The following is a 19,287-nucleotide window of genomic DNA, read 5'->3' on the forward strand; positions in this document are numbered from 1 at the left end:
AAATCACACTTTGGACATGGCAGTTAATTAGTAAACAGAAGATCTGAGAGGAAAGAAAGATTCCTAGACTTTCAATTGACAAATATTGCAACAATTAAGCTGTTTTAATATTAAAAATAGTCACTGAAAGGGCATTAAGTGTGTAAGACGTCCTGCACGAGGCCAAGGCAACCTTTTTTTTGTTCCAAGTAGAAAAACAAAACAAAAAACACCTTTTCCACATGCCAGCAGGGGGCGACACCTGCCTGGATTGCCTTTGTTCCACCTAGATTGTAAGGCATTTATGGATGTGATTAGAGGGAAGGCATCATACCATGGAACAGGGCAGATCATCGCTAACGTCAAATTAAAAAAGGAACTCTAAGCACATTCTCAAAGGAAACGCACCGGCCAATCAGAATCTTTGGGCTGCGTTTGCAAAAAAAAAGGACCAATGGGAGTGTTTGGATGCTGAGGATGATACACGACTCACTGGCAGCGCTGCACTTTCCGATTTTTGGGTCTAAAAATGGAGAGAAAAAACAAATTCTGGTTCACACAACTCTTTGTTTTGACACTTGAATTTGGAAGTGGAGAAGGAAACGTTTTTAAGCCCAAAGAATGATAGTTAGACACGATGACTAGACGCCGTGGTTCAGCTGGACTGGTGTGTGTGTGTGTGTGTGTGTGTGTGTGTGTGTGTGTGTGTGTGTGTGTGTGTGTGTGTGTGTGTGTGTGTGTGTGTGTGTGTGTGTGTGTGTGTGTGTGTGTGTGTGTGTGTGTGTGTGTGGCTCAGGTTTTGGCTCTACTGGATGCAGCAGTTATTGCGATGGCTGTTGGAATCTTTGAAGCGCAGGCGCATCTTTGGACGATATTTCTCCAGGTAGAAGAGCTGCTTACTGTTGAAAGCTCCACGACGCTTCCTACACACACACACACACAGAGATCATTCCTTCAGAGGACTTCCAGGTTTAGAGCACTAAACACTAGTAGAGAATTCCAGGTGAACTTACTGTCGGATGAACTGGACCGCGTCTTCATACTTCATCCCACATTCGATCAGGGCCAGAGCGACCAGGACGGGAGCTCTGCACAGAGGGACGGACGTTAGGACAGAAGCAGACAATCTAGGAAGACTTTGATCTCCATCTGTGGGGGGGTGGAGGGGGGAGGGGCGGAGCCTCACCTGCCCAGCCCGGCCACGCAGTGCACGGCCACGCAGCAGCCCGGCTCCTCCCTGAACTTCAGCTTCAGCAGGTTCAACCAGTCGTCCACTATCTGGTTAGAGGGAGGAGCTCCGTCGTCAAACGGCCAGTCCTGGACAGGAGAGAGGGAGGAGGACCGTTTACTCGGAAACGCAGACAAAAAGGAGAGCGAGGCGCCGGTGGAGAATCTAAATGTACGTGCAGCTTGACAAACCAAACGCTCAGATCATCATCAGGAGAAACGCCGGGGCTTCAGAGTGAGGTGAAGACTTGGTGGCAGCCATTTGTCATTTACAGCTTCATCATGTGATCCAGTTAACAATTAAACTCACAGATTAAACAACAATATCAGTTAGCATTGGTTTGATGATTAATAAACTAATATGTATTTATCTTTTTGGATAGGGAGGAGGCGGGGCCTTGCGTCAGGAGCCGCACTGGGCTCCGCCTCCTTCGTTGTGCTGAGGTGAGACGACGTCCACCAGAGGCCAGAACTCACCAGAACCTGGATCCCCTCCTTCACCACCAGGGCGGCGTCATACGTCGCCTCGCAAACTCTCACGACCGTGGTCACGCCGTACTTCTTCAGCTCCTGCAAGGGTTAGACGACAGAAATGAAACATATGGGACAGGCTCCATTTAGTGGACATAGGTCTGAATTCAAATTAAAATAGTTTGATGGAAACTCAGCGAATGATTCCTACTCTCCTGTTTCCTGTGTTTAAGAGTTGCAGAGTTTAAAAACACGACTCACCTCGATGAACTTATTCAGGGTGGCGTTGGTGGGATTGTGGGTAATGAGGAACCTCATGTTCTTGTACGTGATCTCCACAGGGGCCGGCCTGTTCATACGAGCCATCCTGACCGCAGACAAACAACTCAATCCAAAGGTCCTCCGCAGAGTAAAACACGGATGGAAACACTCGGGTGAGCGTGGAGGGAATGTGGAAGGAAAGCGTCCGACGAGAAACTGAGCTCCTCCGGTCTTCCTACGACGCCGGCAAGGCTGAGAGGTGAGGCTGCGGCAGGTAAAGGGGTTAGAAAAGCCAGACTAAGGACCCTCTCCTTCAGGACTAAAACAAAAGAAAAGAAGGAAACCCTGGTTCCACCGTGATTCTGGCCAGGCGGAAGCCGACGAGGGCAGTGTGAAGCGGGTGGAGTTACCCCATCCAGGCCCAGATGTCGCTGGTTCCGGGAGGCGCCCTGGTCCTGCCAATTTTCCGGGGGTCACCTCCTGCGGCTCAAGTGCGTTGGATCAATGGCGAGTTGGGCTGTTCACTCGTCTGCATAGGCGGCGTGCTGAGCCTGGCAGTAGTCTCCACTGCCCTTCAGAAACTCCATAAATGTGTGACCCAGAACACCACAGAACTGCTGCAGGACACAGAGGGAGGACAAGGACAAAACATTAAAGACATGCAGACATGGAAGAGACCAGACAAAGACCAGGATACTCCTCCTTCAGTCAGAGCGTGCGGCCGAGCAGCTTCAGAGAGCCGGGAACCTTGAGCGAGATCCGAACCGACGGGCGAGAAGAAGAGCCTGAACTATTCCGTTACCTTCACACAGTTGGAAGAAGCTGTCAGATGAGACGCCGGCGTCCCGTCTCGCCTCCTCTCCAGCATAGATGTGTCACTTTGTTTGACACGACCAGAACCACACACCTTCCCTTTAAAAAGGTTTGATTACAAAACTACACTTCAGTCAAAGAACTGTGTGGCTCAGACTAAAGCAATCAACAGTGGTGTCATCGATCTAATGAAATGATGTCATGGCACCAACAACGTGATGTCATGCGTCCAAACTCACGGATGTATGCGGCACTAGCTCAGTCCATAGGGTCGCCGGTTCGAGTCCCCGTGTGGACCAAGAAAAAGACGCGTGGACTGGCAGCTGGAGAGTTGTCAGTTTGCCGCCGGAACACTGCCGAGGTGCCCTTGAGCAAGGCACCGAACCCCCAAACTAATTATTACCGAGACAAATTTTAGATTACTTGTGAAACGGTGCGTGATGGGATTTGACGATGTAGAAGTAGAGAGACTTTGGCTAGAGAGACGCCAAAAACGCCTAAAAGGCGGACCGACACACGGCCGGCGGGGTTGTTAGGATGAGAAGAGACGTGATTTAACGAGTCTAACGTGAGTGACGGGAGGAGGTGAGACAGAAAAGTGTCCTTTGTGTGAGAGGACGGAGCGGCCGCCATCACACACGGAGGCCTGGGAAAGCAACCGAGCAACTGCCCGTCGCTCTCTCGGTATCAAACCCGGCAAACACCTGCGTAATTCACCGCGAAAGGGAAGGGAAAATGCCTCTACGCGTTTCTGCGACATTTCAAGATGAAACTCCGCCGTTTTTAATCCGTCATAAACCCGGGCAGGGCAGGGAGGGAGGAAGGAAGGAAGGAAGGAAGGAACAACCCGGCGCCTGACGAGCCTCTGTGCGCTTCAAATCACCAAGCCCCGAACACACACACACACTTAACGTTACAATTCAGTGTAAGTTGGGTGTTAATGGCCACAGCACCGGGGGGAAGTTCGGCCGGTCTTGCGCCGAGCAGGCCGTGATTTCACAGGAGGCCAGCTGGCAGAAGAGATGGAGGACACGAAGGAAGAAACAAACAAAATGGCGCATGTTACTTACTGGGATATGCTTACTCATTGAAGATTGTAGCTTAATCATACAGCCGGTCCCCAGAAAAAAAAGGTGAAAATATGAAATGGTCCTCCACCATTCACTCGGGTCCGTTTCTCCGAGCGGAGGCGAAGTCTCCTGGACTGCTGCAAGCCAGTGTGAAGCTCAACCTAAGTACAGGCAACGCTTCCTCCGCGGACCTTCAAAATAAAACACATCTTGCAGGGTCGTGCTGTATTCATTTATTTATGACACAGAACCGTCACAACCACATGATGGGGCGGCGGTGGCTCGGTCCACAGGGGACTTGGCTTGGGAACCGGAGGGGGGCCGTGTAGTTTCCCCTGTGGACCAAGAACCGTGGACTGGCAGCCGAAGAGAGTTGCCAGTCTGTCTCCAGGGCACTCCCCAGGTGCCCTTGAGCAATGCACCGAACCCCAACGGGCTAGCTGCCCTGCGGAGTACATGTGTGTGTGTGTTTGTGTGTATTTTCAGATGTGTGAAATGTAAACTGCATGAACCTGAAATCGGAATTTCTCAAAGTGCTGGGATAAACCAAATCTACTAAATGCAATTAATTTCAGTGTTTATTTTGAAGGGACAGCGGAGGAACTTCCGGGGTTTCCTGCACCGACCTATCTTCATGTCAGTGTGTGAACCCCACCCTGAGTTTTAGGGGGTCCTGGTCTCAGACGCCAGCCTGCATGTGGCGGCTGAGGCCTCAATGCACCTTTAACTTCTACTCGGGCAGAAGAGACCAGAACGATCCGGAATGAAAGTCTTGTCCACACATAATGACATAATAAAGATCACATGGTCCATTATGGCCAATCAGCTTTCTCTCCATTTAACATGCAGGGAGTTCATAATCATGACTGTAACTTGTAGTATTAATGTAGCAGGGTTTCGATTATAGTTGCTTATTTTGCAGTGTTTTCATGGAATTAATGTTTTAATCAAATTGTTCCAAATCCTTCACGTTAAAGCTTTAAGACATGATTTATTCCGAATAGAGAAACATGGTACAGGTAGGTGATGTGAACACCTTATGGTTCAGTGTGAAGTATGATGAAGAAGAAAAGTGATTCATACGCTCAGAAAACAAAGAATGGCGGTAATGCCCCAATAAGTTATTTGCCAACCGCCAATAAGCATCGAGAAGAAGACGACGACGACGACGAAGAAGAAGTAAAATCAGAATCAATATCGTTTTTGTTGCCAAGTAGGTTTTCACTTGCAAGGAGTTTGCTCTGATGTTTGGTGCGATAGAGATATTAAAAGAAAAAAATATATTAATATTAAGAGAGAAATAAATAACAGGCATTTTTTAGTACTATAAGACGAAGAGGAGGAGGAAGAAGAAAGAGGAAGCTGCAGCAGACAAAATTCCACAGAATTGCTATATACGGACCTTGTTTGGATGGGGGTGTTTACATGTGTGTGTGTGTTTCTGTCTGTGTACAACAACAGTGCAAAGCATACAACTGAGTGAGGAAAAGAATTTCCCCTCGGGGATCAATAAAAGTGTTTCTCCTTCTTCTTCTTCTGCTTGATGCTGCTTACCTGTTGGTGATAATGGAGCGAGCCGGCGCATGCGCAGTGTGGGGGCGGTGTTGGCGGGTCTCTTTGCTCGTGCGTGTCGAGGGCGGCTTTGTCGATGATGCTAACGTTGTTAGCCGCTAACTCCTCTTCACCGCACGCGGTCCCGAGGAGAGAGACAGGTAGGAGACACATGGTGTGTTTGGCATCAAGCAAGTCTACATCCCAAAAAAGCACATTCTTAATTAAATTACAATAGAAAGACGTAATGGTCACGCTTAAAGCAAAACAAACTGTTTATTAGTCCTCCAAATGATAATATTAATAATCACAGACGACAAGGACATTTAAAACATCAATATATAACCATAGTGCATATCAGCATATGGGGTGAAAATGTGGGAGGAGTTTAATAAGGAGGGTTGCAAAAACATTTCTCAATTTAAAGTATATTTGTGAAAAAGAAAATAGGATATGAAATATACAAAAATGATTTATGACACGATTTATGCTATTTGTGTTTTGTTCAGCACACTGAATGTATACGCTTTATGCAGGATTTCTTTTTGGATATTGTTTAAGTTAATGTACAAAAATGATCAAGAGTATGAAAATAACATCCTGCTTAGATAAGTGGGAGTGTAGAAAGCTTCAGCCTTTTCACTCACACTAGTTTTATATTGTTTTTCTTCTTGTTTTGGGTCTTGTTTTGCTTGCATTATTGTATTATTGGGTGTTCAAAAAGCAGAATGCCTTTTATAAGGGTGTCTATGTTTTTATCACTGACTGAATGATATGAGTAACTCCTCATGTGAGCTGAGTCTGATCTGAGATGCTGAGCAGAGACATTGAGACGTGTCCCGTGTTCATGAGTGCCGCTGTGCTCTTCCTTGCTGCACAGAATCAACAGCAGAGATTCTGTGTCCGGCGAGTATTTATACACAACACAGAGGAGCAGACAGAGCAGGCGGAGCGGGCGGGCGGGCGGGCGGGCATGCAAGGTGAATCCCAAATCCCAATTTGTCAAATTCAGTCTGAGCTGGAGTTGCCATGGTTACATCCCCTTGACTCTTCTGATCTGCAGCATAGTGATGGGGACTGTAGGGCCGGGGATGAAGCTAAGAGCGTTCCCACGGCAACGCTAATGACGATGATAATGTTGGGGAGGAGCTACTATCACAGAAAGTGTAGGTCACCAAAACCTGTCTTGTCTTTAAGGTCAAATGGAAGGTTTGTGTCATGTTTATGTCTAATTTGAGTTTGGAGATGGAGACTGAACATCGTCTCCATGGAGCTCTGTTCTCCTGTTTGAGCCCAGCTCACGTTTGTGTTCAAGAAACCAAGTAGGAAGAACTGAAATGGTTGCAAATGGATCTACACTGCTGTAAGTAATGTCCACAATTGAAACAACAGATTTCCAGAAAAGACACTTTGTTTAATGCGTCGATCAGCAATAGCAGCGGCCAAACTCGCGTCCACAGAAAGTTGTTCCCACATACTTCTGGAGGCACGAACGGAGCTGCTGAGCTCTGCGTTTCACTTTGTGTCCAGACAAAAAGAAATCTGAATTGTTTTCGCCTGTAGCCAATGAGCTCAAAGCTCCGGCTGCTCTGTGCCGACCTGCGACTGGTGGCTGCCAGTTTCCAGCAGGACACCCACAGGTGTGAGGGACAAAGAATTTTCTAATCTGTTTCCATTGTTTTTTGCAACCTGATTAATGTCAGAGCAGCTCTACTTTCACACGAGGGGTTTTAAATCCATTCATGAATGAACAGAAAAAGAAATGATTGACTCTCAAGATTTCAATCTGAAGGTAAAACTTTCCGCCTCTTCTATTGTTGAGATTTTTGGGTAGAAATGTATTGTCAGGTTTTATTACCTGTCTTGTGCACCTGCATCTGTTGGTGGGTGTTTAGAAGTCACTCCTTCTGCTGGTGGCTTTTACTGACAAACAGTCTGTGGTCTCCTTTTAAATACATTTTTCTGTCTCTTACCATTTTTACATGTTTTACAGGAGGGCCAGGATAGAATCAAAGACCAGATGGACGGCACAGGGATCAGCCTGGGAAGCAGAAAGGGAGTGAGGGTGACGGGAAGGAATGAGGCTCCGGTGGACTGGGACAGAGGATCTCCGTCCATTGTCCACTCTCACACCAGCACCCCTATACCTCCAAACACCTCCACCGTGATCTCCATCTGCCCTCTTTCTCGCAGGGCCTCCAGGGTTCCTGAGCAAGTGGACAACCCCAGCATGAAGGCAGCTGTCACCAGGACGTCCTGCAGTGAGATGGGTGCCCCCAGACAGACCATGGAGGAGCTGAGGACAGTGCTGAGGCACAGTCCTCTCCTGAACATCCATGGCAGAGATGATGGGAGGCCAGCGAGTCCGTATACACACCTGCACAGCAGTGGTGGTAGTGGATACAAACCCAACGGACAGCAGGGCAAAGCTAAAGCACGCGGGGCTTTCAGCACCTTCAAACCTCAGTGTGATGATTCCAGAAGCGGGGGAGGGTGGAGAGAGAACACATCTATTCAAATGGCTCCCAACATGGATTCATCCAGTTTATTCAAGTCTGATGCAACCACAAATAGGCAACCTGGAGTTTGCTCACAAACATATGAAAGCAGCAGCACCTGGAGGCAGACTGGAGCTTCTCACACAGGTCAGTGATTAGAGAACCTTCATCCCTGAGGAGTTCCATTCCAAAGAAAGTGCATGAAAGGAGACCTTTTTGGGATTGAAGCTAGTTTGTACTCTTGGATTAGTGCTCCACCCCAGCTCATCTCCACCCCTCCCTGCTCATCCCACGCCTGGAGAGCTACATCAGATGGGATTTATGGGACGCAGATTATTGATCTTTTTGTACTTACTTACTTTACGTGTTCAGTCCAGTTCAGTGTTCATATTCTTTCTCGTCCTGACTCCAATATTGTAAATGATTTGTAAATGTATTTACGTGTAAATAGTGCACACACGTGGTTCCTCATGTGAATGTGAAATGATCATGTTATAATATTGTATGTGTGTTATTAGACTGTATAATACGGTGCCGTTGGAGAACATAACCTTAGATTACTGAAATGGCTAAAATAAGATCTGCACACTTTTGTGCCCAAAACATGAATGATTTCCTTAACATGGGGTTTTTGAAACTTAACCACATATTTCCCCACAGATTACGGAAAAGAGAGGGTTGACATCTCTGGAAGGCAGAAGTTCATTTCAATGATGGAGCAGATCAAGCAGCAGATCGCCAGAGAGAACATCAACTTTGTTCGCTTCGAGGCCACCGACCTCCATGGGGTGTCCAGGTCTAAGACAGTCCCTGTCCGCTTCTTCCAAGTAAATACTCTCTCTCTCTCTCTCTCTGTCTCCATCTCTCTCTCTCTCTCTCTCTCTCTCTCTCTCTCTCTCCCTAACTCTCTCCCTGCCTAACTCTTTGTCTCTCTCTCTCCCCCCTCTAACTCTCTCTCCCCTAACTCTCTCTCTCTCTCTCTCTCTCTCTCTCTCTCTCTCTCTCTCTCTCTCTCTCTCTCTCCCCCCTAACTTACTTTCTCTCTCTCTCTCTCTCTCGCTCTCTCTCTCTCTCTCTCCCCCCTAACTCTTTGTCTCTCTCTCTCCCCCCTCTAACTCTCTCTCCCCTAACTCTCTCTCTCTCTCTCCCCCTAACTTACTTTCTCTCTCTCTCTTTCGCTCTCTCTCTCTCTCCCCCCTAACTCTTTCTCTCTCTCTCTTTCGCTCTCTCTCTCTCTCTCTCCCCTTAACTCTTTCTCTCTCATTCTCCCCCTAACTTTCTTTCTCTCTCTCCCCCTAACTTTCTCACTCATTCTCTCTCTCTCCCCCCTTACTCTTTGTCTCTCTCCCCAAACTTTCTCTCTCTCTCTCTCTCTCCCCCTCTGTCTCTCTCTGTTTCTCCCCCTCTCTCTCTCTCTCTCTCCCCCCCTCTCTGTCTCTCTCTGTCTTCCCCCCTCTCTCTCTCTCTCCCCCTCTCTCTCTCTCTCTCTCTCTCTCTCTCTCCCCCTCTCTCTCTCTCTCTCTCTCTCTCTCTCTCTCTCTCTCTCACCCTTTCACCTGTCCTTTGCTCCCCACCTGATTTGCAGCCCAGCCTCCTGTGATCATTAGAGAGGTTGATCTGTGATGTAGTGTAGATGGTGTCTTTGTGTGTCATTGTTGTGGTTGTTAGTTGATGGCTCTCATGTGTTAAAGGTGTCTGTGTTCTTCCCACAGGAGAAGGCCGTATATGGGGTACCGATGCCCAGAAGCTATCTGGAGCTTACCCTGAGCCCCAACTGTAATGAGGTGGATCACGCCAACACCGTCAATTTCAGCAGTGATGTTCTTCTGATCCCTGACCTCTCAACCTTCAGGGTTCTACCCTGGGCCGAACAGACAGCCCGGGTCATCTGTGACCCCTGCACCGTGACCGGAAGCCCCCTCCGAACATCACCTCGTCTCATCGCCAAGCAGCTCCTCGGCCAGCTCCAAAGCCTGGGATTCTCTCTGCGTTCCTCCTTCACCTACGAATGCTGCATCTTGGGAGCGCCTGACCGCATCGGACCAAAGACGCTCTTGTTCCCTGCTACTACCCTGCTTAGCAACCATGACCTGCCGTTCCTGCAGCAGCTGGTGGACAGCATGTACAGCATGGGCGCAGACATAGACAGCATCGCCTCTGCCAGCGGCCCCGGCCAAATGGAGATCAACCTGAGACCGGAGTTTGGAATCGCAGCTGCTGATAGCGCATTCACCCTCCGCACAGGTATCAAAGAGATGGCTCGTAAACACAGCTACGTCGCCAGCTTTTTCACCGACGACGGCCTGTATAACGCCGGAGTGCTCTCTCACAGCCTGTGGGACGCAAATGGCCGACACAGCCTGTTCCACAGCGGGGTGAACGCAGACGAGCTGTCTGAGATCGGGAGGAAATGGCTGGCCGGGCTCCTCACTCACTCTGCTGCCCTCAGCTGCCTGATGTTGCCCACCCCGGGCTGCCGGAGGCACATTGCCAAGACGGTCAAAGATCCCAAGCAGATGTTGTACGCCACCTGCGGTTGTAATGACAACAGCAGCTCTTTCAACATCAAGTGCCACGGTGGGAGGGAGATGCACGTCGACAACAAGCTGGGATCGGCCATGGCCAACCCTTACGTGGTGCTGGCCGCCACCGTGGCAGCAGGTCTGGATGGAATCAGACAGAACCTGAGCGTGGAGAGCAGTCTGAGCAAAGCGCCGGGCCAGCAGAGAGAGTTTGTCATACCCGTCAAGCTGGATGAAGCTCTGGAAGCTCTGGGTGAGGATCGAGTCATGCGCAGTGTGCTGGGAGAGCCCTTTGTGCAGTATTTCATCGAGATGAAGAAGTTTGAGATTGAGACCCAAGAATTGGATGATGAAAGAAATAAGTGCCTGGAATATTTCATATAGAAAGCTCCCAGATGTTGTAATGTGTGAAAGCAAATGGAGAAATAAAGACACCGCATACAACTGCCTGGGTACAAAAGTTTTCATTTGATATTTCAAGATTACTGTACAACCTCAGTGTGCAGAGCGGTGATATCCATCATGTGTTGTGTGCACCTTTTCTGTGTATAATGATGAAGTTCAACTGACACCCTTACTCTGACACGAATACACAGATCAGTCTGCCAGTATGACAGTACACCAGTACAAGACTACCTAAAGGGACGTGACATCGCTCTGCATACTGAGTGAGCGTGAAGACGGATGCAGGGCTGGACCCTACTGTGTGAGTATTCCAATACTTGCTGTGTTGGTAACAGTGTACCTTGACCAAAGTACCTGGATGTATGTGGCGCTCATTGGGCCCTAGGGTGAGGGTGAGGGTTAGAGGTAAGGTTAGGGTGATGACGTTCACACACAAAAACGTTCCATCACTCTGTCCATGACATCATTACTGATTTCAGAGTGTTGCAGCAACACTGGCATGTTGGAAACGCCACATGATTGGCTCCCATCCCTGTGTGATTGACGTGTTTGTGTGTGTGTGTGTAAATGTAAACAGAGCCTGTTGGTTTGTGACTTCTTATTGTTGTTGTTATAATCCATGTAGCAGTTTGTGTACGATGACATTTATAGAAACACCAAATATTAAAAGACTAAGAGTGTAAAGTTGCACTCTGGCTGTATGACATCACAACAGGGCTGGTTGCTCTTCATGTATCTTCATATATACGTTATAAGTTGTGTTTCTCATCTCATTCCCCAAATCACATAGAACAAAAAAGATACTTTAGCGCTTATTTTCTTAAGATCCTATACATTTTACATGAGTGTTCTTAATACATGTGCTGACAGCGTATCCATAGTAACCTGGTAGATTGAAGCGTACTTAAATTGAACGCACATTCAGATATTTATCAAATCTGTTATATGGTACATGAAACACACTTCCCTGTAATATACACAATGTTTTCTTTCACACAGGTGATAAGGTTAAAACAATTTGAAACACATACATTCATTTGTACTTCATCAGCTTAGAATAAGAACCAGAAAAACCTGAAGGCCAGAATTCCACGCTGCTAAACATCTCGGCACACACGTGACACGCCTTCTCTTCGCTCCTCCTGTAACACCACGACTTTACTTACCACCTCTCTCTCTCTCTGTCTCTCTCTCCCCGGAGTACTTTACCCTACTTGTTCTTGCTGATCAGATTTCCTACTCGTTGCATGAATCGTCCCAGTTTGTTGTCGCTGCTGCTTTGCGTCTGATACGTCTGATAGCCGTGTGTGGCGCCAGCGTGCCTTGCGTTGTTAGTAAAGGAGTTTCTGTCTTTGTCTGGAGGAGGAGCGCCTGCAGTCCTCAGTTTATCTGAAGAAACATTTTCAGAGCTAACAAAGTACTCGAATCGGCTGTAGGCTTTCTCTCTTCTGCTCTGGTAGACTGTTGTTCCCTCACTGTCCAAACTGAACCTGGAGCCCCGCTCCTGCTCTGATGTGATCATCTTTCTTTTGCTGGAATGCTGAGGAGACAACCTGGATAACTGAAAAGAAGATTTCTGCTTCTCTGGCTCTGCTGGACTCCCAACAGCAATGTGGGATCGTGAGAGAATTGGGGACGGGCCGTTCTTTGTCTGCTCTGTGGCGGCCGCTCTTCCCACAGAGTCTGTCCTGAGCACTTGGCTCGCATTGGGTGATCTCACTGAACCTTTTCTTTGGAGCAATTTCTCCTCTTTCTTTGATGTTTTCCTTTCGTCTGAAATAAGCATGGAATACATTTTCAGTCTCATTGAATTCTTCCTCTGCAGTGATGCGTCTTTGTCTGCAGAGCTCTTAGCGTCTTGCTGAGATCTCTTCTCTGCCTCTTTTGATGTTGCGTTCTTTCCTTCTGCCGGATCTGAACCGATGTCCACCTTCGTCGAGGAGTCTCTGCCGTGACGTTGCATTTCTACAGGTGTGCTCGATTTCACAGAGCTGTGCTTTGAGAACGCCCTCTCATCTTCAGACATGGTTTCATGCGCATCCTTTAGGGCGGATCCATCTAGAGTGTTGACTAAAGGGTTTGAACCCTCTCTCTCTTCAGGGATTTCTGTCAGAGACTCCATTGGTCGTGTTGTGTGTACATTCAGTCCACTGGATTGCAAATGACACAGCCTGAGCGATGGGTCACTCAGACTTGTTTCTAGATCAGTAGCTGAGACTGTTCTGGAGAGTGGCTCGTTCTGCTCATATGTCAGTTTTGTCTTTCGGTCTGGAACAGTTTTGATGTCATAGTGAGAGGCAGAGCGGTGGGCATCAGTCAGTGCCGCTCTTGTTGGCAGTCGCTCTCCTTCTTTTTTTGGATGTTCCTTCGGGTTTGGAAGGTCTTTATCGTTGTTGCCAGCTGTATCAAGACCGCAGCCATCTAGCTCTGATTCTGCCACACTCTGTTGAATGTCCAAACCTCTAAAGGAAGACTTAAACTTAGCTCGTTCTAGGGTTGGATACATGGACCTCAGTGACTCTTGGCTCTGCCTTAGATTGGCGTATTCCTGCAGGCTGAGCCTCTTTTGCCTCATTTCCTCCAACCTGGACTTGATGTCCCTGGACCTGCCGTGAAGCTGTGACTGATTCATGTGTATGTCATTTAGACCAGAGTAGCTGCTGTATGGGGATATCATTTCATGCGACGCATCTAAGGGTGCGTCACTGTTGCTAAGGTAGGAGTCGATTTTCCACCTATGGAGGGACGTCTCAGAGTTAAACGGGATCAAAAGCTGGTCTGCACCGTAGAGCTTCCTGTGCTTAAGGTGCTGCTGAGACAATTGGTTTGATACCAGCATGTCCCCGGGACCCCACAGGTTAGAGCCAGTTCTCTCAGGAGCAGGAGCTCCAAAGTCCTTGGTTCCCATCTTCAGTCGAGTCATAGAGTTCATCCGCTGCAGTTCTCCACCATAACTGTGTCCCCTCACCAGATTCCCCATGTCGGGACAATGAGACTGATGCAGCTTCTCCTGCACGCTCAGGCCTCTGGATAACATGGCAGCGCTGTTAAATCTCTTATCCTGGCCGCCTCTGAAGCCGTGCATCAGTCTGGATCGCATGTGAATTTGATGGAGGGAAAGCTGGCTGGAGTTTGGGCTGTGGACTGGCACGGCGTCGCTGGGGTTGGGGACAGATGCCTTCTCCTTGGACAGTGCCACGGGAACTGTGGAGCGAGCAAACAGCCGGCGAAACTCCTCATCGTAGGAGCAAACCAGCTGTCCTGTGATCACCAGAACCATGCTGAGGTTGATCTTCTCGAACGACCACGAGTAGCTGGGAACAAATCAAAGTCACATAGTCACCAGACTGGAAAGACAAAGCACATACATGAAGGACAAAAGGACATTTTGATTCAGTTCTTTCAAATATATGGCTGCTTTCAACCTTCATGGTCAAGAACTGAGCAGATTTCCACTCAAACCTTTATTTCTTTTCTCTTTTAAGTTCCCTCCAAAGACAGCCAGGCAGTTTCCATGGTAACCATGTACTGTAAATTCACTTGGACACTAAAGCTAAGGTACAGGTGCTCTCTCATTAGAAGATACCTCATCATCAAAGTGTGGCATTCATTTGTCATCTGTATGATAGAAACATTCAATTCTAAATCAAACGAGGCTGAATCTTCAAAGGTCATGGCTACACTGTCACTTTACGACTGATGCATTTTGAGCAGAACCTGCGCCCGGAGCCTGAGGCCTGACTCACCTGTACGTTCCATACAGGACGGTCTGACAGTCCACCAAAATGAATCTTTGCTCCAAAGCTCCGTGGAATTTCACTCCAGACTGGCACTGGTACTGTGTTCCCTGCACGGTCCGCACCCGAAGGTTCTGATGGCAAAACGAACCAGTCAGTTTGGATATAGATACAGAGCAACACGTATTCAGGTTTCTATACTCCTCTGTCAATCAAATTGCATAATGAATCCACCTTAACAGCGACGTCGCCACTTGTTGCGTATGAGTGAACTGTAACTTTGAAGAGTCACAGACAGGTAAAAAGCCACACTTTCAAATTCCACGTCTTTTCCAGAGCTTCCTTGGCTGCTAAACTGGGATTTGGCAGATTTTCACAAGATAAAAAAGTGTGTGTTTATTTTACAGCCCATTTTTGTGAGGTGATAAATAAAAGACAAGCAGTTCAATAAGCTGCCTTTCACTACATTCAGCTCCCACACGCAACAAGCACCAGATCTGTGTGTGTTTTCTCCTATTTGACACATACACACAGATTCAACAGCACACACACAGCCTTTGTGAAACTTGACAAGAGCAAACCAGTGAGTCACTTGTTATAAGGACGCTTTTTGAAGTGGCTAGTGGCTAAACAAATTGTGTAGCGATGACAAAGCCGTTGCTGTGCTGAACGGGACGAGTTGTTTTTGTCGCGCTGATGTAGTTTAACAGGAAAATCCAGACGCGCAGATCGCAGCGCTTCCTCCTCCGGCTGCAGGAGCTGTGTGTTCTGTTAATGACAGGTAAGGCAGCGGGGAAATGCTGCTAAATGACGGCGTTTCCACCAGGGCGTGGAGCAAATGTCAGAGATAATCCAGCAAAGCTCCTGCAGCCAAAAGAGAAAAGGTCAGGCCACAGACGAAGCTTAGTGGAACAGAAAGCAGAAAATGTTTGTGCCACCTCAGGTAAACTGGAAAGCCGCCTGATGAACTAAAGTTAGTGTGACGAGAGGCCGAAAGACTCAGTTAGGGTCGGATTTCTGTTTGTTGCTTTTCAATGAATTTGTCCTTTAGTTGCCACCACAGAAGCTGCACTGTTAGATCATTATTCAATCAGCAGGAAGGCAAGTTTGGAGTTTTGGGCACATGACCGCATGGGCCGAACCTGCAACAAGAAGACATGAAAGAAGGAAACAACAAAGAACGTGGAGTGTTTCTGATACACTCCAGGCCTCGTTTGTTTTCAGATCCAACAAAAACAGATCTCAGGAGAATCAAGGGTGGCAGAGTTTTCTAGAAGGAAAGAGTTTTTCAACCTGTCTTTGTATGTTTGTTTGATAGATGTTGCTGTCCAGACTCTTTCAGACTCCTTTTGATACTTTTACTGCTACTTTTATTTTGTGGAACTTTTCTTTACATCTTCAGTTCAAGATGGTTCTAAAACATTTTTCCAATTTACTTATTTTTTTGTGCAGAATTAAAAAGAAAGAGAAAACATTCCTTCAGTTTTTCAGCAACTGCAGTTCCTCACATGTCCACTGGATGTGGTTTTCAAGTCGAGTCAGATTTTCAATTTAGATTTTTTGAAAGTGCTGATTTTGAGCTCTTGGCCTGGGCTTCGACTCTTTATAGACTCACACTCCCATTACGCAGCGCATAGTGGATTTTAGATTTTGCAGTCGTAATGAATTCTGTCCTCGTGTACGTCTGACCTGCAAACACATCAGCTGACAGCACTGAGGGTCCTTGGCTTGTATTTGACACAGTTGTGTTGTATTCCTCACCTTGAGCTCATCGATCACGACGCCCACCCTCTGTGACATGGTTAAGAAGCTCTTAATGTGGGACTCATCCAGGAGGACGTAGACCACCACCCCCCTGAGCGTGGCACTGATGAGCTCCTTGAATATGTCAACGTCAGTGAAGACGTCCATGGCGATGGCAATGACCTGGAGAGATGTGGTACAGGATTTCTCTCAGTGATCAGTATTATTGTTATTAATATCATGAATGTGTCAGATGTTAACCAGATAGTACATCATATTATTATCAGTCCCTCCTGTTTTTTTGAGATTCTGCTATTGTGGAATTCAATGTCAAATCAACAAAAACGCCATATTTTTCATAATATCATAACATCATATCTTCCTTTTTATTCCAGGAATATGCAAAAATCCAAAAAGCATTTGTGAATTCCTCGGCCGCTGTACATGTCCTCACACGCACACACACCTGTCTGTCTGTCTGTCTGTCTGTCACCTCAACCACCAACAAAAAAATTTAAAAAATGATTCTTCCTTTGCATCACATCAGCAATGTGGGCCTACAAGCCTTTGGTACAAATGAACTACATGTGTTGTGTGTGATTAGTGTCTGCACACAATGCGTGATACATTTCACTAAAGGCTTTTTCCTTACACAGGCTCAAAGGGTGGAATTAAAGGTCATTTACTACACACACACACACACACACACATTTTTACTTGTGGATTACTGCAGTTCATCATACTGTGTGGAGCTGACGGGTGAGAGTGTTCAGGCTCAGACATGTTTGATGGCAGAAAGAGAAAGCTGGTTGAGCTTCATTGTGACACCTTCCTGCGTTCAGCCTTTTGGCCTGAGTGAGGCAGAGAGAACGTTATGGTGAAGCAGCATCTGACCACGTGTTACCTTACAGGGATTCAGAGGTTAGGATTAGCCTGAGGTAGTTAATTTGAAAGCAGTTAACATTTTGGCAGTGAGCTCAGGTGAGTCACTGCACCGAGTGAAGTGACTGAATACTGATGCTGCTCTATTTGCTTTGGTTTCAAGAAGTAGCAGTGAGTGGTTTACGACATCAGGAGACAAACACCTCATGGTTTTGTCTCATGATAACCAGACTGGACATGTGGTCAATTCTTATGTATGGTTCCATATCCTGCATACAGTATGTCCACGTTTGAGCGACCGTGTGTGTACTTGGTGGTGGCACGACTGTCGGTTCACACACACTCACACTGGTTTTGAAAGCAATTCAACAAGTTTTTTTCAGCGTTTTTGTTCATAGCCCCCCCACCCCCTCATCCTGTGACATGACCGCACATCACAAAGCAAAAAATACGGTCGCTATCCGATCAGTCATCTCGTTATAATTAGGTTTCAAGATGATCAAATCAGTCCACGACTAGAAAGCACCACCCGCCTTTTCTTTCCATCTCTGCTGGCTCTCACTTTGACAAACTTTGCTTCTTTTCTGCCATCGTTTCCCAAATGGTTCATCTTTGTTTTGCTGTTGCTGCTCTTCTACCAAACGTTGTGTTTATTACTCTGCCTCCTCTCTTAACTCTACCAGTTCTTCTGCCATGAATTCAGGCTTTCTTTGCTTCATCTCATGAACATCTTCACTGTGATCGGCGGCCACAGAGATTTCCTTATGCTACACAGAACAACAGCGACTTTATGAATGAGCTGAGGTGACCATGGAGGAGGAGACTGTGTATGAACTCTTCCTGACACATGCTTACCTGCTTTGCGTCCTGTATTTGTTTCCTTACAACCTCTTTAATGGCTGGAGTGTTCTGCCTGGGCGGATGGAAGAGTAGGCTGATGTTTGTGTCCGCGCCGTCCAACGTGACCTCCGGCCAGCCCAGGTCAAGGTCAGGCACCTCCTCGTCCGACTCGGTTGGGAAGTACGTGGAGGGGCCGGGCTCCTCTGCGCCACGTCTCCCCTCCGAGTCGTCCGTGGAGACGGGTAACTCTGCATTTTCCAAAATGAAGAGGATCTCCTCCTCGGACAGAAAGTGGCTAATTTGCTCGGCTCTGAGGAAGTCCTCGTAGGCGTCCTTGCCACCGCAGAGCAGGGCATAAATGGCCAGCCGGTAGGACTCTTTGTAATGCGGCTGGATGTAAACCGGAATGTCTTCATCTTTCAGTGAAGACAGGCAGGAAAGATGGGACTCCATTGATGACAGATCCACACACAGTCTCTATGTACGACAGGCTTCTGCTTTACCTTCAGTGGGATAAGTTAAACCACTGTTAAACGTCATTTTGTGTATGTAAAGTAGAAATGTAGAAACCTGTTCGTCAGGTTTAGCACATAAGGTAAATATTTAAACGTGGTTGGATCCCTGACACAAACTCGACAAATAGTGACTGCTAGTGAAAATGTTCTCAGACTTACTTCATGGCTTTTCATCTGCGGTTGCAGTCAGACAGAATCCAACGTGAGCTGAACGCGAGAGGAACCCAGCTCAGTGCTCCGCTGGGTGCAGCGTGAGGCAGCGGTGCTCAGGTGTCTCTGAAGCCTGCCGTACCTGCTCCGTTCACTCCTCTGCCTGCCCCTCCCACCTCGCCCGAGCCTCAGGAGCTGCTTTGTTTGTCATGCAGGCTCTTCTTCTGCTGTTTACCTTGGATACATATCCCAGGCACTGCGCAGTATGGACTGCTGTAGGAATCATGTTACCTCCTGAAACTGCAGCCACGTTTAACATTGACCACTACTTCTGCTGAGCAGTCAGTGTTGCATATAAAACATTAGTTTTTTTGTCAAGTATCCTTTCGTGGATGAGGCTGGGGCATGAGGTCATCAGTATGATCATGAGGCGCAACCATTGTGATTGGCTAAGCTTAGACTATATGTCCATGTTTGCACAAAACCCGAAAAAGAAGTACGACACTTGACACGGATTCAACAATCACATCAACTTTTCCTCAAGAAGAAGACTCAGACAGTGACTACCCCCCTTCCTATCCCTCACAATTTCACAGTGCTACAGCACCGCTCAGTGGGCAGTC

The 19,287-nt window shown here is 47.4% G+C and overlaps 3 protein-coding genes across 4 annotated transcripts; 1 reads left to right on the forward strand and 2 right to left on the reverse strand.

Moving 5' to 3' along the window:
- Positions 1-506: 506 nt before the first annotated feature.
- On the reverse strand, positions 507-2,069 carry ptp4a1 (protein tyrosine phosphatase 4A1). Of its 2 annotated transcripts, none has more exons than XM_076171725.1 (5): positions 1,939-2,069; positions 1,684-1,776; positions 1,166-1,296; positions 993-1,067; positions 507-898 (listed from the first exon to the last, which is right to left on the reverse strand). In XM_076171725.1, exons 1-5 carry the CDS (start codon positions 2,041-2,043, stop codon positions 772-774), a joined length of 531 nt encoding a protein of 176 aa, XP_076027840.1. In that variant the 5' UTR covers positions 2,044-2,069; the 3' UTR covers positions 507-771. The 2 variants fall into 2 exon arrangements, with proteins under 2 accessions (XP_076027840.1, XP_076027839.1); XM_076171724.1 differs by having other exon boundaries at positions 507-902.
- A 5,347-nt stretch (positions 2,070-7,416) lies between these two features.
- On the forward strand, positions 7,417-10,776 carry lgsn (lengsin, lens protein with glutamine synthetase domain). The gene is made up of 3 exons (XM_076171729.1): positions 7,417-8,017; positions 8,531-8,697; positions 9,583-10,776. Exons 1-3 carry the CDS (start codon positions 7,603-7,605, stop codon positions 10,774-10,776), a joined length of 1,776 nt encoding a protein of 591 aa, XP_076027844.1. The 5' UTR covers positions 7,417-7,602.
- A 664-nt stretch (positions 10,777-11,440) lies between these two features.
- Positions 11,441-18,781, reverse strand: LOC143017101 (uncharacterized). The gene is made up of 5 exons (XM_076171728.1): positions 18,674-18,781; positions 18,015-18,502; positions 16,296-16,460; positions 14,544-14,668; positions 11,441-14,111 (listed from the first exon to the last, which is right to left on the reverse strand). Exons 2-5 carry the CDS (start codon positions 18,450-18,452, stop codon positions 12,008-12,010), a joined length of 2,832 nt encoding a protein of 943 aa, XP_076027843.1. The 5' UTR covers positions 18,453-18,502; positions 18,674-18,781; the 3' UTR covers positions 11,441-12,007.
- Between the last annotated feature and the right edge of the window lie 506 nt (positions 18,782-19,287).

The sequence above is a fragment of the Genypterus blacodes genome, unplaced genomic scaffold (genome assembly GCF_046128005.1).
Source record: "Genypterus blacodes isolate CSIRO-AG114 ecotype Tasmania unplaced genomic scaffold, CSIRO-AGI_Gbla_v1 ptg000267l_1, whole genome shotgun sequence".
Lineage (NCBI taxonomy): Eukaryota > Metazoa > Chordata > Actinopteri > Ophidiiformes > Ophidiidae > Genypterus > Genypterus blacodes.